The sequence below is a fragment of the Mastomys coucha genome, unplaced genomic scaffold (assembly GCF_008632895.1).
Source record: "Mastomys coucha isolate ucsf_1 unplaced genomic scaffold, UCSF_Mcou_1 pScaffold21, whole genome shotgun sequence".
Lineage (NCBI taxonomy): Eukaryota > Metazoa > Chordata > Mammalia > Rodentia > Muridae > Mastomys > Mastomys coucha.
Window position 1 is genome coordinate 72,508,857 of NW_022196904.1, and position 17,057 is coordinate 72,525,913.

The 17,057-nt window shown below is 41.5% G+C and overlaps 1 protein-coding gene across 1 annotated transcript in view; it reads left to right on the top strand.

Annotated features, from left to right (window-relative positions):
- The window catches only part of Adamtsl3 (ADAMTS like 3), a 294,408-nt gene that overhangs the window by 154,070 nt on the left and 123,281 nt on the right, over window positions 1–17,057 (top strand). The window contains exons 8-9 of the mRNA XM_031384883.1: window positions 5,665–5,739; window positions 11,866–12,023. Of these exons, the coding sequence (XP_031240743.1) occupies window positions 5,665–5,739; window positions 11,866–12,023 (233 nt within the window). The remainder of the gene's footprint in view (window positions 1–5,664; window positions 5,740–11,865; window positions 12,024–17,057) is intronic.

Sequence of the window (17,057 nt, forward strand, 5' to 3'; positions counted from 1 at the left end):
ACACACATACGCACATACTCACGCACACTCACATACACTCACGCACACTCACACACACTCACACACACTCACGCACACATACACATACACATACACATACACCACACACACATACTCACACACTCACACACCCACTCACACTCACATACACACTCACACACTCAAACACACACTCACACATACACACACATTCACACACTCATACACATTCACACACACTCACACACTCACACACTCACACATACTCACACTCACACATACTCACACTCACACACTTACACACACATGCACACACACACTCACACACACACACACTCACACACATACACTCAAGGATACTACAGCCTAACTTTGTAGTGATACCATTCACTCCAATTGATCTGCTCAAGTAGCTCTTCATTAATTCAAGGAAAGTTTTGTATGTTCAAAAATATATTTCAAAAATGTTTTTATTACATATGATTTGCTATATAAAATCTGGATTATCCTGACAAAGAAAACCAAAATGGCCAACAGGCAATGTAATCAATCATAATCTAAGAAACTACACAGTTATCACATTGGTGGGTCCTTCTTGGCAGAAGTGAAGTGATTGAGTATGTACAATATATATCAATAATTTATATTATAAACCTGGCATGCTTTCATCCACAAATCCTAACCAGGTCTGTTCTTTAGCAGTGTAAATACTGCTAATAGTTGCCTACATCCCAGGGTTCGCTATGTATGTGTGTTCAACGTTTGCATGATATATTGTGAGCCTTCCATATAACAAGTGCTTCCAGGAAGGGCACACACAGTCAGGTGATATAACAATTTTTCTTGGGCTGGGGAGATGCCTCAGCACATAAGTGTTTGCCATGCCTGCAAGAAAAAAGAACAGATCTTGGATCCCCAAACCTCATGCCAGTCTCAAGTTGGTATGGTCACTCATCTGTAATTTCATTGTCACAGGGCCAGAAAGGGGATCCCTGGAGCAAACTGGCTAGCAAGCCTTGTGCTTGATTGAGAGATCCTGCCTCAAAAAATAGTCACCTAGGAAGATTCTAGATACTAACCTTGACTCTCCATGTGCACATGCACACATGAGTGTGTCCCTATACATGCAGAAATGGATATACACATGCACACATACTATACACACACACACACACACACACACACACACACACACATGAAAGGGAGAAAATGTTCACACCTTGCTTTTTATTTAGAGAGTTTTAATGTGTTGATTCTCTTAGTTTTTCAGTACAAGCAGACTTTTATAACTAATATATGTAGCTAGTTCCTATAGATCTTGTACCTGGGTTCAATATTTATACTGTGTTTGCATTGCATGCTTCATTTATCCATCACCCACCATTCTAGCTGTACCTGCAGAATCTAAGCTGCACATATCACATTTGACTCATGGAGCAGTCTTTTCCTTCACTGTATTTAGGTTTTAAAATCTCTTACTCTTTTTATGTAGAAAACATTTTCTATGGTATTGATTTTTTAGAGTTCTTTTTAGTTCTCTTACAAAATGTTCAATGTTCTAGATGTGCCTGATAATTTTCTTTATTGCAATATACTTTGAAATTGTATGTACCTGTGTATGTATGTGTGTGTATATGCATGTGAGTATATGTGTATGTGCACATGTGTGAATGTATGTGTGAGTGTATGTGTCTGTGTTTGGTGTGTGTGTGCATGTATGTGTGAGTGTATGTGTGTGTGTGTGTCTGTGTGAGTGTATATGCCTGTGTGTGTTGTATATGTGTGTGTGTTGGGATATATTTCCAACGGGCATCTAGGTAGCTGGCTGGCAGTTTTGTTCTAACCCACACTCTCTGCTTTAGTGTAAAGAAAGCTTAAGGTCTTTTCCGACCTATCTTTGTAAGCACACAGCCATACATACATATGATCACTCACTCCCAGGAGTGCCCTGGACATGGTTTTCCAGCTCTTCCACTGAAGACCTCATGTAGCCTTGACATTAAACGACTTCTGATTGTTTTGGTCAAACTCCCATGGGGAGGCTATTTGCCCTGGGAAAGCTCAGGGTCAGATTCAGGCGGCTTAGTGAGTGGGCTTTTCTAGGAAACTACCACACAAGCCAAGTAATGAGCACTGGGAATTGGGCTTTTAGGGCGCTCCAAGCCCATTTCCACTCCTGCAGAGTCTGGCAAGTTGGTGGCCTTCACTAGGGTTATCATCTTTCTTTTTTTCCTTCTCCATTTCTTTCTTTCTTTCTTTCTTTCTTTCTTTCTTTCTTTCTTTCTTTCTTTCTTTCTTTCTTTCTTTTTTCCTTTCTCTTTCTTTCTTTTCTTTTTTAAAGAAAGGAGAAAGATAGAAATAAATAAGTTGATATCCCATAGTCTTTCCTTTTCTTACACCATGTTTTCCTAGAATAATTACTGCCCAGACTTTTGGAAGCCCTGGGTTAATTTCCAGGGCTTTGGAAATGCTTGTGGCTACAATTTTTACTGATTATCTCATTTGTTTTCAGAAATCCTTATTCATTGTTTGTTTGCTTGGTTTGTAGTTGTTGTTGTTGTTTTTATTTCTTCAAATTAGTTTTCAAATAGGGCCAGGAGTTCCCTTCAGTTTCTTTGGAACATTTTTTTTATTATTATTATTTTTTGAGACAGGGTCTCACTATGTAGGCCCGCCTGTCCTGGACCTTGCTCTGTAGACCAGACTGCCCTTGAGCCCATAGAAATCCTCTTGCCCCTCTTCCCCTAGTGCTGAGATTAAAAAGTGTGCATTATACTGTTTGGCATCTTTACAACTTTTCGAGGAGTAAGCACTCTCTCTGTTCTTTCCTCTTGACAGTTGCTTGTTGAAGAAACTTGTCACTTATTGCCCAGTCTCTGTTCTCTACATTGCTTTTCAACACTGGCTCCACATAGCCTGTGCTCCCTTTGTTTTGTATCCTATTTGTGTGAAATAGGTGACTCCACCTGAAGACCTCCCTGTGTTCAGGTCTGCCCTGAAAGAGTCGTGTCTGTAGTTCTTACTGAATCGTGCCAGGAAGCTAGCTGTGCTCATCTTCTGTCTTGTGACTCGTAGTTATTGAAGATCTGTCATAGGATCACACCCCACCTACTCTTCACTTAGGAGCTCACACACTTCCTGTAAGAAAGGCACCCACTTCCAATCAGGTGTCTAGCTCCCCTGCAGTTTGGTTTGTATGGAAAGGCCCAACACATGAGTTACCCTTTTCTCTGTTTACCAATGTTAGAACCATTAACTGTTACCCAGCATCCTCTACATGTGGGAACTGTATTTTTTCCAGCATTATTTGGACTTGCAGCTTTCAGTGTATTTTGTATGACTAACTTTACTGTAATTATCATTCTTACTAATGTTCAGATGGCCATGTTATTGCCTACCTGGGGACCCTTCATGTTAACTCCAAGTCCTTTCAAACTCCAGAGCTTGTCTATAAGAGCTTCCTTGAGTTCTCAAAAACACATTGCTGTGCTGTGGTGGTATAGTGTTTGTTTTCTGATTCAGACTGTAATTGACCCTCAAAAAAGCCCCTTTTTTGTAGTGGGAAGTGGTGTCTTCAGGCACAGCTTGATGACCAGCATGTTCACTGCTATTGGGTTAGCTTATGTTAGGTTTGTGTATAGACCAATGCATAATGCTGGGCATTAACATAATATGAGCTATATTTTCATAATATGTATCACATAGCATTAAAATACATAAATATATTTAAATTTATAATTAGCTAACAAAATTCTAAAGCATTTTGTGTAATATCAGAATATCTCTTGAACATAATTTTTTCTTTTATAACTATAGTATTTTAAGATTTTTTTCTCAGAATATATTTGTATATATTCTGAGAATGTTATTATTTCCAAATTCCATTGTCAGGAATTTACAGGAAAAATTATGGTGATGATGATGTTTGCCTTTTCCCCCATGGGAATAATTTTAGTGTCTCATCATTGAGTCTGCCCACGGCTCCTGTTGTTCTTTATCAAATTTAAGGATGTTTCATCTGTTCCTGGTGTTAATAAGACTGGTATAAGCAATGTATGCTGAATTTTAGAAAATGCTTTTTATCTATAGGTATGATTAAAACCAAGCCTTTGTTCCTCTGGTTTCCCAATTCATTAATAAATCTCCCAGTCCTGAATCAACCATTCACTTGAGAACATCATTTCTTTGTGTTCTTTTCAGAGAGTTCAGAACCAATTTGTTTTCTATTTTTCAGTGTTTTTATCTATAACCATTATCAAATGGGGTCATATGCATTAGTTTTCTGGACTGCTTCTTTCTGGTTTCAGAGTTGCGTTGATCCTGAGCTCATCCCTGACAGCCTATCATTCTTTCTGTCATCTGGAGCAGAACAGTTTGCTTTAGGGTTTTTGAGAACTCTTCACAGCAAAAGTCTTTGGCCTTCACCTTTTTGCTGTTAATAATTATTTCAGCTTTAATCTTCCCAATTTAAATTTCAGATTTAAGTAAAAGTATATATCATATTGCATATTATTATTTTAAAAGCACAGCACAGTTTATTACAGAAAATTCAGAATGTATGAATCATATTCTCTACTCATCACCGGCGGCTCATGGGGAGCTCCCGTTCACATCTGAAGGACAGTGGAACTGACTTGCCTTGCTGTTACTCACTAGTGAGCAGCCACAATCCTCTGCCTCACACTCTTATGTGTATACTCGCTGTCTTTCCACTCACACACAATATAGTGTATTGTATGGATGTAATAGAGTGTTGTATGTATTGCTGTAATTTACACACAATACTGAAACACATTCTCTAGTATAAGATTACACCATATGTATTTTTAAAATACACACACACATACACACACACACACATATGTATTTATATGGAGCTGCATGCACAGGTGTGTGCACATGCATGTGGAGACCATAGATAACTTCAAGTGCCACTCACCTCTTTTGAGGCAGTCTCTCACTGGTCTAGAGCTCATCAATTAGGCTATACTACCTAACCACTAAGTCCCAGGCATCCTCCCGTTAATGACTCTCCAGCTCTAGGATTATAAGTCTGTACTACTATACCTGATATTTTTATGTGAGTGCTGAGGATTGAACCTAGGTCCTCACTCTTGCAAGACAAGCATGTTACTATGATTGAACCATCCCTCAAAACGACCATCACCATCACCATTTTAGTCATTTTTAAGTGTATGGTTCAGGGAAACCATCATCAACACCTATCTCTAGAACATCCTATAACCTTTAAAACACAAGTTCTCTATCCACTTAGCGAAAACTCTTTTATTTCCCTCTTCTCCCAACACCTGAGTAATAATAGTCTTACTTTCTGTTTGTGTGAACTTGGTTCTGTGTTCACAATTGATTTCACTTGGTACAGTTTCTTCCTGGTTGATCCATGAGAGCTCGTGTCAGAATGTCCTTTACCTGCAGGTACAACACAGGTGCCATTATGTGGATGGCCACCTGCTCGCTACTGTGGACAGTGCTACTGTGAATGTGGATGTGCAAATACCAGTGTAAGTGCCTGCTCCCAGTTCTCACAGGCATCCACCCAGAAGCAGAACCACTACTCATCTGGTTATTTCTATGAGGAACTGCTGAGGTTTTAACGTGTGTGCTCGCACTCCTGGGTCTTCAGCACTCAAGCTTTCATTACATTTGTCTTGTGTTCTTTTCTAGAGGAAGAAAATGTGATTGCTGTTCCCTTGGGCAGTCGAAGTGTGAGGATTACTGTGAAAGGACCTGCCCTGATCTGTAAGTACAATTTCACTTTAGCATGTTACAAAACTCCCTGACAGCAATGTCAGACAAATGAAAACCCACTTTCCTTGTTCATGGTAGGGATTTTGTCCACTATACTCAAAGAATCTAGGAATATACAATATGCTGTAGGAACTGTTTTAAATCCACTTTGAATTGAAATGGAATTTCATCACTTCATCCATCTCTCCCTTTTATCTATCCAGCCCCTCTGGGATGTTCTCCCTCACTCCCACTCTTTTTCTTTAATTGGTGTGTGTGTGTGTGTGTGTGTGTGTGTGTGTGTGTGTGTGTACATTATGAATTGTTCTGTTCTCATGGTTTAGGGTGGAAATGATATCAATTTGAGCTTAATGTCCTCATGAAAGAGGAAATCAAATTGTAGTAAAATATCTATATAAGGATTCAAGGACCTTCTGGAGATGTCAGAAGTTTGGGGCTGAAAGAAAAAAATTAAATAGAGACCTACCAATGACCTTTGACTTGGAAGGACAAGTTTTGCTACTGACTTATCATGGCTTCTGGCCCAGGTGTCAGTGAGAGCTAGTGAAGGCTTTGTGGGCTACAGAGAGTATCTGCTGAAGGGCAATGGAGGTGTTTCTTTTCCAGTGTCGGATGACAACTTACTGTGGAGTTGTTTTTTAGGGTCTACAGAAGCTGGAGGTGTCATGGTTCTCTTGCTCTCTGCCGAGGTACCCCTGTAGCCTCAGGCAAACTTCCTTAGTTATATACAGAAGATGGTAGGTCTCAGACAGACTGGGCTATGAGTGTGAATAAGTTTACAGGATTTAGAGGCTTATGTTTATTGTTTAAATTCTGTGTATGTGTAGGTGGTATGTGCATGAGTGCAGGGACCTATGGGGACCAGCGGCATCTAAGCCTCTGGAGCAGGACTTGCAGGCAGTTGTGAGATGCCCAACAGGGCTTCTGGGAGTGGAACTCAGGTCCTTAGCAAGAGCAGTATATTCTCTTAACCACTGAGCCATCTCTCTAACTCGATTGGTTGAATTTAGTTAGTTCTGCACATCCAGAACAATAGACACTACCAAGAAGCCACACAGAGTTAAGGTGGCTGAGTCAAATACTATGCAGTTGAGTTTTCTTCTAGACTACCACCACAAATTTCTTTTTTAAAACTGTAAGAATTTCTCAGGGTCAGAAATGTCTCACATTTTTGGTAATGCAGGCATGGATGTGTGTATTTGTGTGCATGTGCCCACGTGTGTGTATGAATATATGTGTATGTGTGTATGTATATGTTTGTATGTTTGTGTATATGTGTGTATATTCATGTGTGTATATGTGTGTATATTCATGTGTGTATATGTGTATATATTTGTGTATGGGTGTGTATGTGTGTATATGTGTGTTTGTATGTGTGTATATGTGTGTATATATGTGTGTATGTGTGTGAATGTGTATGTTTGTGTAATGTGTATATATGTGTACATATTTATGTGTGCATATGTGTATGTTTGTATGTGTGTGTATGTATGTATGTGTAATATGTGTATGTGTGTATGTTTGTATGTGTGTGTGTGTCTGTGTGTATATATGTGTGCATGCACACATGTGCACAGGGATGGGAGTGCATGTTGAAGCCAGAGGTGGGTACCAGGCATCTTCCTTACTCACTCTGCACCTTACTCTTTGAGACAAGATCCCTCACTAAGGCTGAAGGGCACCAGTTGGCTGCCTGGTTGACCAGCAAGCCCTACAGATCTGCCTCTCTGCCTGGTCAGTGCTGGGATTGCAGGCACTTGCTGCTGCATCTGTTTTGTTTTGCTTTTTAATTTTTTATGGGATCCTACTCAGATGCTATGCTTGTGTGGCAGGCAGACTGAGCCATCGTGCCGTACTTACCTCGGGAGCAGGAGAACTTCTCTACCCCTTCTTACGATTTGCATTAGTGATACAGGCTTTCTTTGAAATGCAATATCAAAATGTTTTAGAGACCTGTTTTCTAAATGGTTTGAAAATCTTTAGCACTCTGTGGGGTCAGTTTTTCCTCCTGGTAAATTCAAATGTAACACCTAGAAACTAGCAAAGCTCATCCTCATTAAATTCCATGTATCATCTCAGTAATAAAATTGTGAGATATCATTTGAACTAAAAACTATAAAAGCACCAGGCATGGTGATGCATAGCTGCAATCCCTAAGCACTTAGGAGATGGAGTCAGGAGGGTTGAGTGTTCAAGCCAGCCTTGGCTTCACTGCAGGTTCCAGGCCAGTCCGGCTATATAAGACTGTCTCAAAAAAATCACCCCATTTCATATAGAGTTACATCAATAAATAACAAATAGGGAAAGTGCTAAATATCCACAGCAACACTCCTGCTACCCTTCAAATTAAAATAGCAGAGATATCTATCAATAGTTGAATAATAATAAATTAATCAGTACGTGTGGAATGTTATTTGCTGATAAAAAAGGGAAGGCATTCTGATGCATGCTACATTGTGGATGATCCTTGAAAATATTGACCCAGTGAAAGATGCCAGCTACAAAAAACCCCATGTCACCTGATCCATCAGATGAGATACCTAGACAAAGAAAGCTACAGAGATGAAAAATAGATTATTGTTTCCTGGCTAGGTGTTTTATGTGGGGTAGCAAAAAATATTACAGTCTTAGCCTGTGGTAAAAATGCTGAGCATGAATGCATATTAAAATAGCGTATTTTGTGTAGGTGATTAGGGACTGGAAAGTAGCTCAATAGTAGCATGGTCTTGGGTTCAATGCCCAGTACTGAAAAGGTGGGTAAACAGACCACAAAGAAGGAAAGAAGCTGGGTGGGCTCTACATGTTAGTTAGATGTTAGCAATTGTTTATTATGTATCGATGTAAAATGCATGACTTGGGGCATTTTTTTGAGACAGAGTCTCATATAGCCCAGACTGGCTTGGAACAATTGGTTTAATGTGTTGCACTAATGACACTGAAGGTCGTTCCTCAAGTTCAGTTTTGTAAGACTGTAGTGTTGCTTTGAAAGAAGGTCTTGCTCTGTGGTCCAGGTGGCCCTGGAACTCATCCTGTACCTTAGGCTGGCTTTGAATTTGTGCTAAACTTCCTCCCTCGGTCTCCTGAGGCCTGGGTTTGCCAGTGTCAGCCACCATGTCCAGCTTTAAGGGACTTTTTAAGTTATAAAAACAGAATACCCAAACAGTAAACAGAATAAGTGCAGGCTAATGCCCAGGGGAAGCCTCACTTTCCTGAGTGTGTGCTGGTGGATGAAGCCTGGCTTTGTACTGGAGACTGGCACTCTCCTGGAGTTCAGAGTTCAGAAGTTCCCCCACTTCTCCAAGTGACAGATCTATTGCTTGGAGCTTTCCTCTTCTGAACAGTCCCACAGGCGGCTCTGGAAGCCGTTCTGAAAACCACTCTTCTCCACTGGCTGCCTTGCAGAGGATTTAGTTTACATGTCTGAATTTCACAGTACAGAAGGGGTTTTGTTTTCTTGTTTTATATAACCATTTTTTATAAAAAGCTATATTTCTGAAATCAAGCTTATTTTTCAGTATTAAATCATCCTTTAAAGGTCCATGTTAGCTGTAACCTTCCAAATGGCTGCAGTATTGAAAACTGAGAATGCTTGGTACCATTAATTTCAAGTCCCTTTGTTGTGGGATGGAATTTAATTATAAAATGTCCATCTCACAATCTGCCTAGAGCTCTTTAGTTCCTGAATTTCTAGCATGTTCTAATCCTAGCCACATTACTGTAGGGAACACACAGCCCTAGATTTTCCAGTCATGCGTTCCTCCTCAAATGGAAGCAATAAGAAAGTCCCTGCAAAAGCAATGTAATTGTTTTTGTAATTATAGCAAATGTAATTATAGCCAAACTATGGCTTTAACTATGTTTGACTCAGCTGGTGAGGTGACTCAGCAGCTGAAGGCACTTGCTGCCAGGTCTGGCTACCTGAGTTCAATCCCCAGGAGCTATATGATAGGACAAAAGAGCCACCACTAATCTGTAAATAAATAAGTAAATGTAATTTAAAAAATAGTAAAGGCCTGGAAAGATGGCTCAATGTTCAAGAGTGCTGGCTGCTTTTGCAGGGGAAGTTTGATTCCCATCACCCACATGGTGGCTCACGTTTGCATGTAAGTCTAGCTCCAGGGCATACATATATCCAAAGCCCTCTTCTTGCCACTGGACACACACTCACACACACACACACACACACACACACACACACACACACACACACACACACACACACACACACACACACACACACACACACACTTTTAAGAAAATCTTTAAAATTCAAAGTATTAGTAAACCAAATGTTTTAATAACCATAACCCACAAGGGCAATATGTCATAGGCTGGAACCTCCACCAACTGCAAAGATACAATTTTCTCCCAAGTTCTGTCTTCTGAGCATGACTAGAACTGTGTCGCTATGCATAATGACCAAAGGAAAGCAATGCTGAGCAAGATGGTACCCACTGCTGACATGCACTTGCTGTGGACACACATTTAGCATAAGGGCTAGCTGTAAGCCCTTACACACAGCCGCCTAAGAATGCTTTCCTAACCTCCACAGTCAAAACCAGTGGTTCTCAACATTCCTGATGCTGCAACCCTTCGATACGGTCCCCCATGTTGTGGTGACCCCCAACCATAACATTTTTTTTCATTGCTAAATTGTGCTATGGAGTTTTTTATACTGTTATGAATCATAATGTAAATATCTGTGTCCTTGATAGTTTTAGGTGAGCCCTGTAAAAACGTCTTTTGACTCCCCAAAGGGCTTGCAACACACAGGTTGAGAAACACTAGTCTAAGCAAATCTCTTGTTTACCTGGTTTTGCCTCTTTCCAAAGGAGCCACGGTGTAAATCCTTTAGTTAGAGACAGTCAATGTTCATTATCTTTAAAGTCGTCATTTTTTTCTTAAGTACAGATTAAAATGTTTGAAGTTGTCCTTACAGGGCTGGGAAGATGGGTCCAGGTACTCTTTCAGAAGACCTGGGTTCAGTTTAGTACCCTCGCTGCATCTCACACTTGCCTGTGACTCCAGTTCCAAGGGGGCTGATGTTCTTTGACTTTCAGGAGCTCCTGCATGTACATGGTACATATAGTATCATGCTGCCTCACATGCACAAACATAAATAGAAAACAAATATTAGAGTGTATAATTATAAACAAGGTACAAAGATATGGGTATAAAAGAAGGCATCAGCGCATAATGGCACTTTCCACCATGAGAGGCTGTTGGTTCTACTTGCTCACTTCTCCTTTCCTCACTAAGAAGGCAGAAGGGGAGAAACTATTTGGGCAGTACACAATGGAACACAGATGCATATTCCCTTCCTTAATAAAGGTGGGATGATTATAGACTCCTGGGGTCTCCCACCTTGCCACCTGCTTTAGATGCCGCAGAAGGCTCTATGGGAACTCAGAGCTAAAGCATTCACTTCTGTAGCTCTGTTTTACACTCAAATCAAACCAATGAAAGTAAACTCTATCCTGTGATTTAGTGGATAGATGTCATGGCAACTGGTTTTCCTTTGCTCCCAGACCACCTCTCTAGATTCCCACACACTCCTCGCCGAGTACCTGGGAAATGTGCAAAGTTGTTCTTTGGCGCTGGCAAAGCAACAGTTGCTTTAATACAGCACACATCTTAGCATCAGTTCCTGGTTTGGCTCTGGTGCCATAGAGTCACAGTCCATGGACAAGATGAGAGAGGGCTGCATAGAGTGTCTCTGTGCTAATTTCCATGAATTTATACCTACTTAAAAATAAATAGTATTTTAAAGCAAAATTGAGATTCTTTCTTCTGAATGGGTAATAAGAGACTTAGCTTCACTCACTCTGTGATATTAGGTGCATCATGAAAAAGCATAAACTGAGAAAATATTCCTCTTCATTCTGTGGTGGACATGGTTCTGAGAACTCGAGTAGATTTGGACCAAAAAGTCCTTGCTAGCACCTCAAAGCCTCACATGTCAGTTCTGCCAATATCAATCAGTGCCCATAAGCTGAGGAGACAGCACTGTATTCGTTGTATTTGTACCTACTGATGCTGCAGTTAGCAATTGTGTCATTTAAAATCAAATGTCTTTAGGGTAGTTCCCATATTTACATCTTATTTTCAAATTTTCAGTTATTGAGTCAAAAACACTTCAAGGAAGCAGAGGAGAACACAGCTTCAACAGTTCTGGGGTTTTCATTGTAGAGAACACGACGATTGAGTTTCAGAAGGGTGCTGACAGACAGACCTTCAAGATTACAGGACCCCTGATGGCTGATTTCATCTTCAAGGTAGATGGACCGTCTTCGGAGCATCCTGTTTAAGCACAGCAGGGGAAGCACAGTGGGTGTATCCGGGTTTCCATCTGAACAGGTTATTCCCAAGAACTGTTCCCCTCTCTCAAGTAGAGTCTCTAAGAATTAAGAATCAGTTTTCATTCTTCCAGGGGGAGGTAATTTCATATTCATCACTTCCCCCCCCGCCCCATGCACCGTGCTCAGTTTAAGTCCCTGTGGAGTTTGATAGTAATGGGAACTAGCTAAACATGTCACCCTGGGGAAGGAAAGGAGAGGGCTGTTCTTTGACTTCCTTTCGCAGGGGCTGTCCCTCCCATCCTCAGCCCTGCCATTGTGCTGGACTGCAGCAGCTGATTCAAGTGCAGGGACACAGGTGATGACAAGGCCTGCACTAGCATCCTCTTAGACTCTGCCTTCCCTGTGCCCTGAGCCTGCTTCTCTCTCTAGGTAGCGTTGACCCATCTCCCCATATACAAAGGAATGAAGTGTAGATATAAAAGACAAGGAACAAGGAACGAAAAACAAATGATCATTCAGTGAGTAAGTCTTCCCTCCATTTCTAGAAAAAAATCATTCAAAATATAGTAGAAGAATGAAAATCGCCATGACAGCCAATTATACCTTTATGAAGGAAAATGATGTTCCTTGCTTTTCTGGTTGCTATAACAACAAAATTCCGGACACAAAGAAGTGTGAGGGAGGAAAGAAGGAAGGTTTTACATTGGCTCTCAGATGGAGGCTATAGCCTGCCATGAGGGACAAGTCATGGTGGTGGGAGCATGTCATATAGCTGGTCACCTCTGCAGTCAGGACCCAGAGAGGTTGACATCCTGATGGGTCATCCCAGACTAGAACTCCTTCACAAACATATCCAGAGGCTTGCCTTCTGGGTGACTTTAGATCTTTTCAATATGAAGCATCACAAAAGATCCCCAAAACCTTTAAAAAAAAAACCTACTTGTGTTTAACATATTAATTTGACAGAGAATGTTCTGTTGAGACATTGGCTGTACTTGCTACCAGAGAGACATGGAATGCTTGGACTAAATCTGTCAACTGATTCAAATCCCTTAGGTCCAACTTCAGCCTGCAGTGTGACCAGCCAAAGCTCTTAAGTAGTGTGTGATTGAATAGTGATAACTGACAGACTCTAGAATCACCCGGAGGTGGGCTCCTGGGCTGACCTATGTGAGAGTACATTGATTATGTTAACTGAGGTAGGAAGGTTAACCTCCCCACCATAGGTGGGGATGTTCCTTGCCTGGGGTCCTGGACTGTGTGCATTGTGGAGTGAGCTTAGCAGACAGAGCATTCCTTCACCCTCTGTTTCCTGGCTGTGAACGTGATGTGGCCATCCTTCTTGAACTGGCAACCTTCATGTCTTGCCCACTGTGACAGATATGTCAGGTGGAACTTTGAAAATGTGAGCCGGAACAAGCCCTTTCTCCCTTCCGTTGCCTTTGCCCATGTTTTATCACAGCAGCAGGAATAGAAACTAATCTACAGTGATCAATGCCGGAAAATGAAGAGGCTTTTTAAAATATAAAAATATTAGTTGTTATGATTTTTCTGCTGTAAAAGTGGGAAAGATTCGACAAGTAGCTGGCTTGCTTTATGCCAAGGAGGTTGACGTCACTCTCTGGTTTGCCATAGCCCACACTTTCTCTAGTTGCCTCCCTCATGTTGCACTAAAAGAACAGGCATCTGCTGCCATTCATCCTCCGCCCAGTGTCTATCATCTGGGTGGCATCCAGAAGGAAACATACTTTCCTCTTTGATCTGTTATTATAGCATGAATTCTATGCTTCCCTTCAGTGTTCCTGTGTGATTCTCTCTCACACACATAGATGCTGTATTTCTTCCTTTCAACTGCTAAGAGTATCTGTAATCTCCTTAAGTCAATATAGAGGTCTCTGACTGGGTAAGAGACTGTGATTGCCTGGAGAAGATGCCTACAAAGATTAGTATTCCAAGATATTGGTTATAGTATCTGCATGAATAAGACTTGAAGAGATCCTGCTGATTCTCTGTACAAGATCATACATACCATAGATTTCTTGGTGTGTGGGTACACGTGTGTGCTCATGCATGTGGAAGCCAGAAGTCCATGTCAGCCATTGCTCCTTAGGAACTGTCTTCTTTGTTTTAAGGACAGTCTCTCATTGCAACCAAGTACTTATTGATTAGGCTAGGCTAACTGTCCTGTGAACCCAGAGACTCTCCTGTCTTGTCTCTTGGGGCTGGAATCACAAATGTGTGCCAGTATCCCCAGCTTTTGCTTTAAATTCAGTCACTGGATATCAGACTCAGGTCCATACATGCCAGGCATTCTACCAACTGAGTTGTTTTCCCAGCCAACAAACCAGTTCTATGAGTTGTCTATATACACGTGTGTGTGTGTGTGTGTGTGTGTGTGTGTGTGTGTGTATACTTTTATAATACTGGAGAGTGTATCAGAGATGGGAACCACAGTCACCACTGCAGAGGAGACATGTGCTTTGGGAATGTGGCCTTAGGTTCATATATTATGATATGATTCTTAAAATAATTTTAATATATCTATTCACATATCACTTGCACAAATAAAGATTATTTCCAATTTTATTACCCAAATATACACTCACCTCTTAGTCGACTGTGATTTGACAACGTGCCTTCTGCACTCTGATTTAGCAATCCCCTCGTCTCCTGTCTCTGAATCCTGGCTCTCTCAGACTGAATAAATAAACAGCTCTGGACTTCAGCTTCAGTGTCTGGAAAGCTTTTAGGCTCTTGAGAGTGAAGGGGTTGTTTAAAAACATATTTATCAAAGAGGGCGTTACACACAACTAACTGTGTATAAACAGAGTGTCATTTCCATGCCTACAGCCGTGTTCCTCCATGGCTGTGGTGTGCCTGGTGGGAGAGAATCTGGCAAAGGTGGAGACACTTGAAGTGAAGCAAGAGTGACTCTGGTGTTGTTTTTCTCTGACTCGGGAGCTTGTCCAGATTATGTGTGTTTCTAGGAAATATTCTTTTCCATCGGTTCCTTCTTTTTTTTTCTCCCAATCTTGGTTCAGAACACTGCAGTGTTGCCCAGCTTGCTGTGTCTGAGGTGAAGGACACTTCGCCTACATCCGTCTTTTCTGGGACCACAACACAAGCAAGCAACACTCCTTTGCTTAGAGGGAGGGGTAATTTCCTTGTGGGGTGACTGATTACTGCCCCCCATCTCACTTACACCTCTTGTCTCTCTCCACTGAGGACATCTGGAATAAAGATGGCTTCCACCTAAGACTGAACTCTGAGGCAGCAGGGCCCAGGGGCCACCTTCTTCATGCTTCTGTCTGCACAGTTGTGGGGATACCGGGCTGTGCTTGTCCTCATCATTTATGTCATAGATTCTATAAAAAGCAGGGCTTCTAATAGAGGAGCTGTTGGAAACTACTGGATTTTTACATATAACGCATACTTCACCCAAGATAAAAGAAGAATTCTGTTTTCTACTTTTTTAAGAAACTCTTTTCTCATAGTTAGATTGACCCAGGAAACCTTGCCTTTTTTTTTCTTTCTGTGGGTTTCTAGCTCTATAATCTTGTTCTCCTGAACAATGACTTCTCATGGTGGCTCCTGTCCCATCTCTGTTGCAATGGGGTGGTTTACCCTGGACTGAGGATTTTGCTCCTGCAGTGTGTGTACCTGGCCACCAGGGGCAGTAGAGACTCTTGACCAAGTCACTGCTATCTCAGTCGCTCTCAACTTACCCAATGCTGTATGTAACCCCTCATATAGGGGTGATGCCCCACCATAAAATTATTCTCATTCCTACCTCTTAGTTATAATTCTACTCTATTATGAATCATAATGTAAATGTCTGTGTTTTCTGATGGTCTTAGGCAACCCTGTGAAAGGGCCTTTTGACCCTCAAAGGGGTCACAACATACAGGTTGAGAACTGCTGAGCTATTAGCAATGGTAGGAATTTACCTACCATTGGCATATTGGTATCTGCATAAATGTTTAGGACGATCAAATTGGAGTATATTTATTTCATTGAGATTACTTTATGAAATAAAATTTAATTACTTCAATGAAGATACATGTTTCTGTGGTGGAAACCTCGCTGGGAGACATATGGAGGAAAAACACACTTGTCTTCTTTGTGGCCTGATGGTTCTCCCTCTACAATCTGTTGTTGAGGCAGAGCCATCTTCATTCAGTTCAGATACTTTATGTTCCTGTGGGTGTGTATTTTCTAGTTGTTTTCCCACTAGTTTTCAAGCATGCAATCTGTCTCCAGGTTTCTCTGACCCAGCTCTGATAGTTTGCATGCCCTCTACCCAGAGTCTTGCTAGAGAATTACGCTAGCTCCTCTGACTGCCTGCACTCCGTTCTGCCAGAGAACACGACATGGTCTCACCAGGTGGGGGCAGCAGAAGTGAAGCCACAAATTCCCAAGTGCTTTAGAACACAGCCAGGTGGCAGGGATGAGGGATGGTGGCAGGGGAGTGGCTTAGAGTCAGGACCCTGCCTGGGGTTCCAGAGGCTGTATTAACCTGTACTCAGATGGAATGTGTGGGAAAGAGAGGGACTCTTATCATTCTGGAGGCTTAATATGCAAAACCAAGGTGTTATTGGGACTGGCTCTCTCTCAGGGCTGTGAGGGAGGACTTGCTGTGCCCCTCCCTCCACCTTTCTCATAGCTAAAGAATTCCTATTATCTTCCCTCCATTCATGTCTGGCTCTGTAGCCAGGCCTGTTTCCATAAGAACACAAGCATATTGGGCTAGGGCCCAGCCAATTACTCTCATCTCTGCACAGACCCTGTGTCCAAGTCAGACAATATTCTGATGTTCTGCAGGCTAGGGCTTTAGTGTAGTTTCTCTTTCTTTCTTTGTTTCTATTTTATTTTATTTTTTGTTATTGTTTTTCAAGATAGGGTTCTTTGTGTAGCTGTCCTAGAACTTACTATGTAGACAAGGCTGGCCTCAAACTCACAGAGATTAACTTGCCTCTGCCTCTGCTCCTGCCCCTGCCCCTGCCCCTGCCC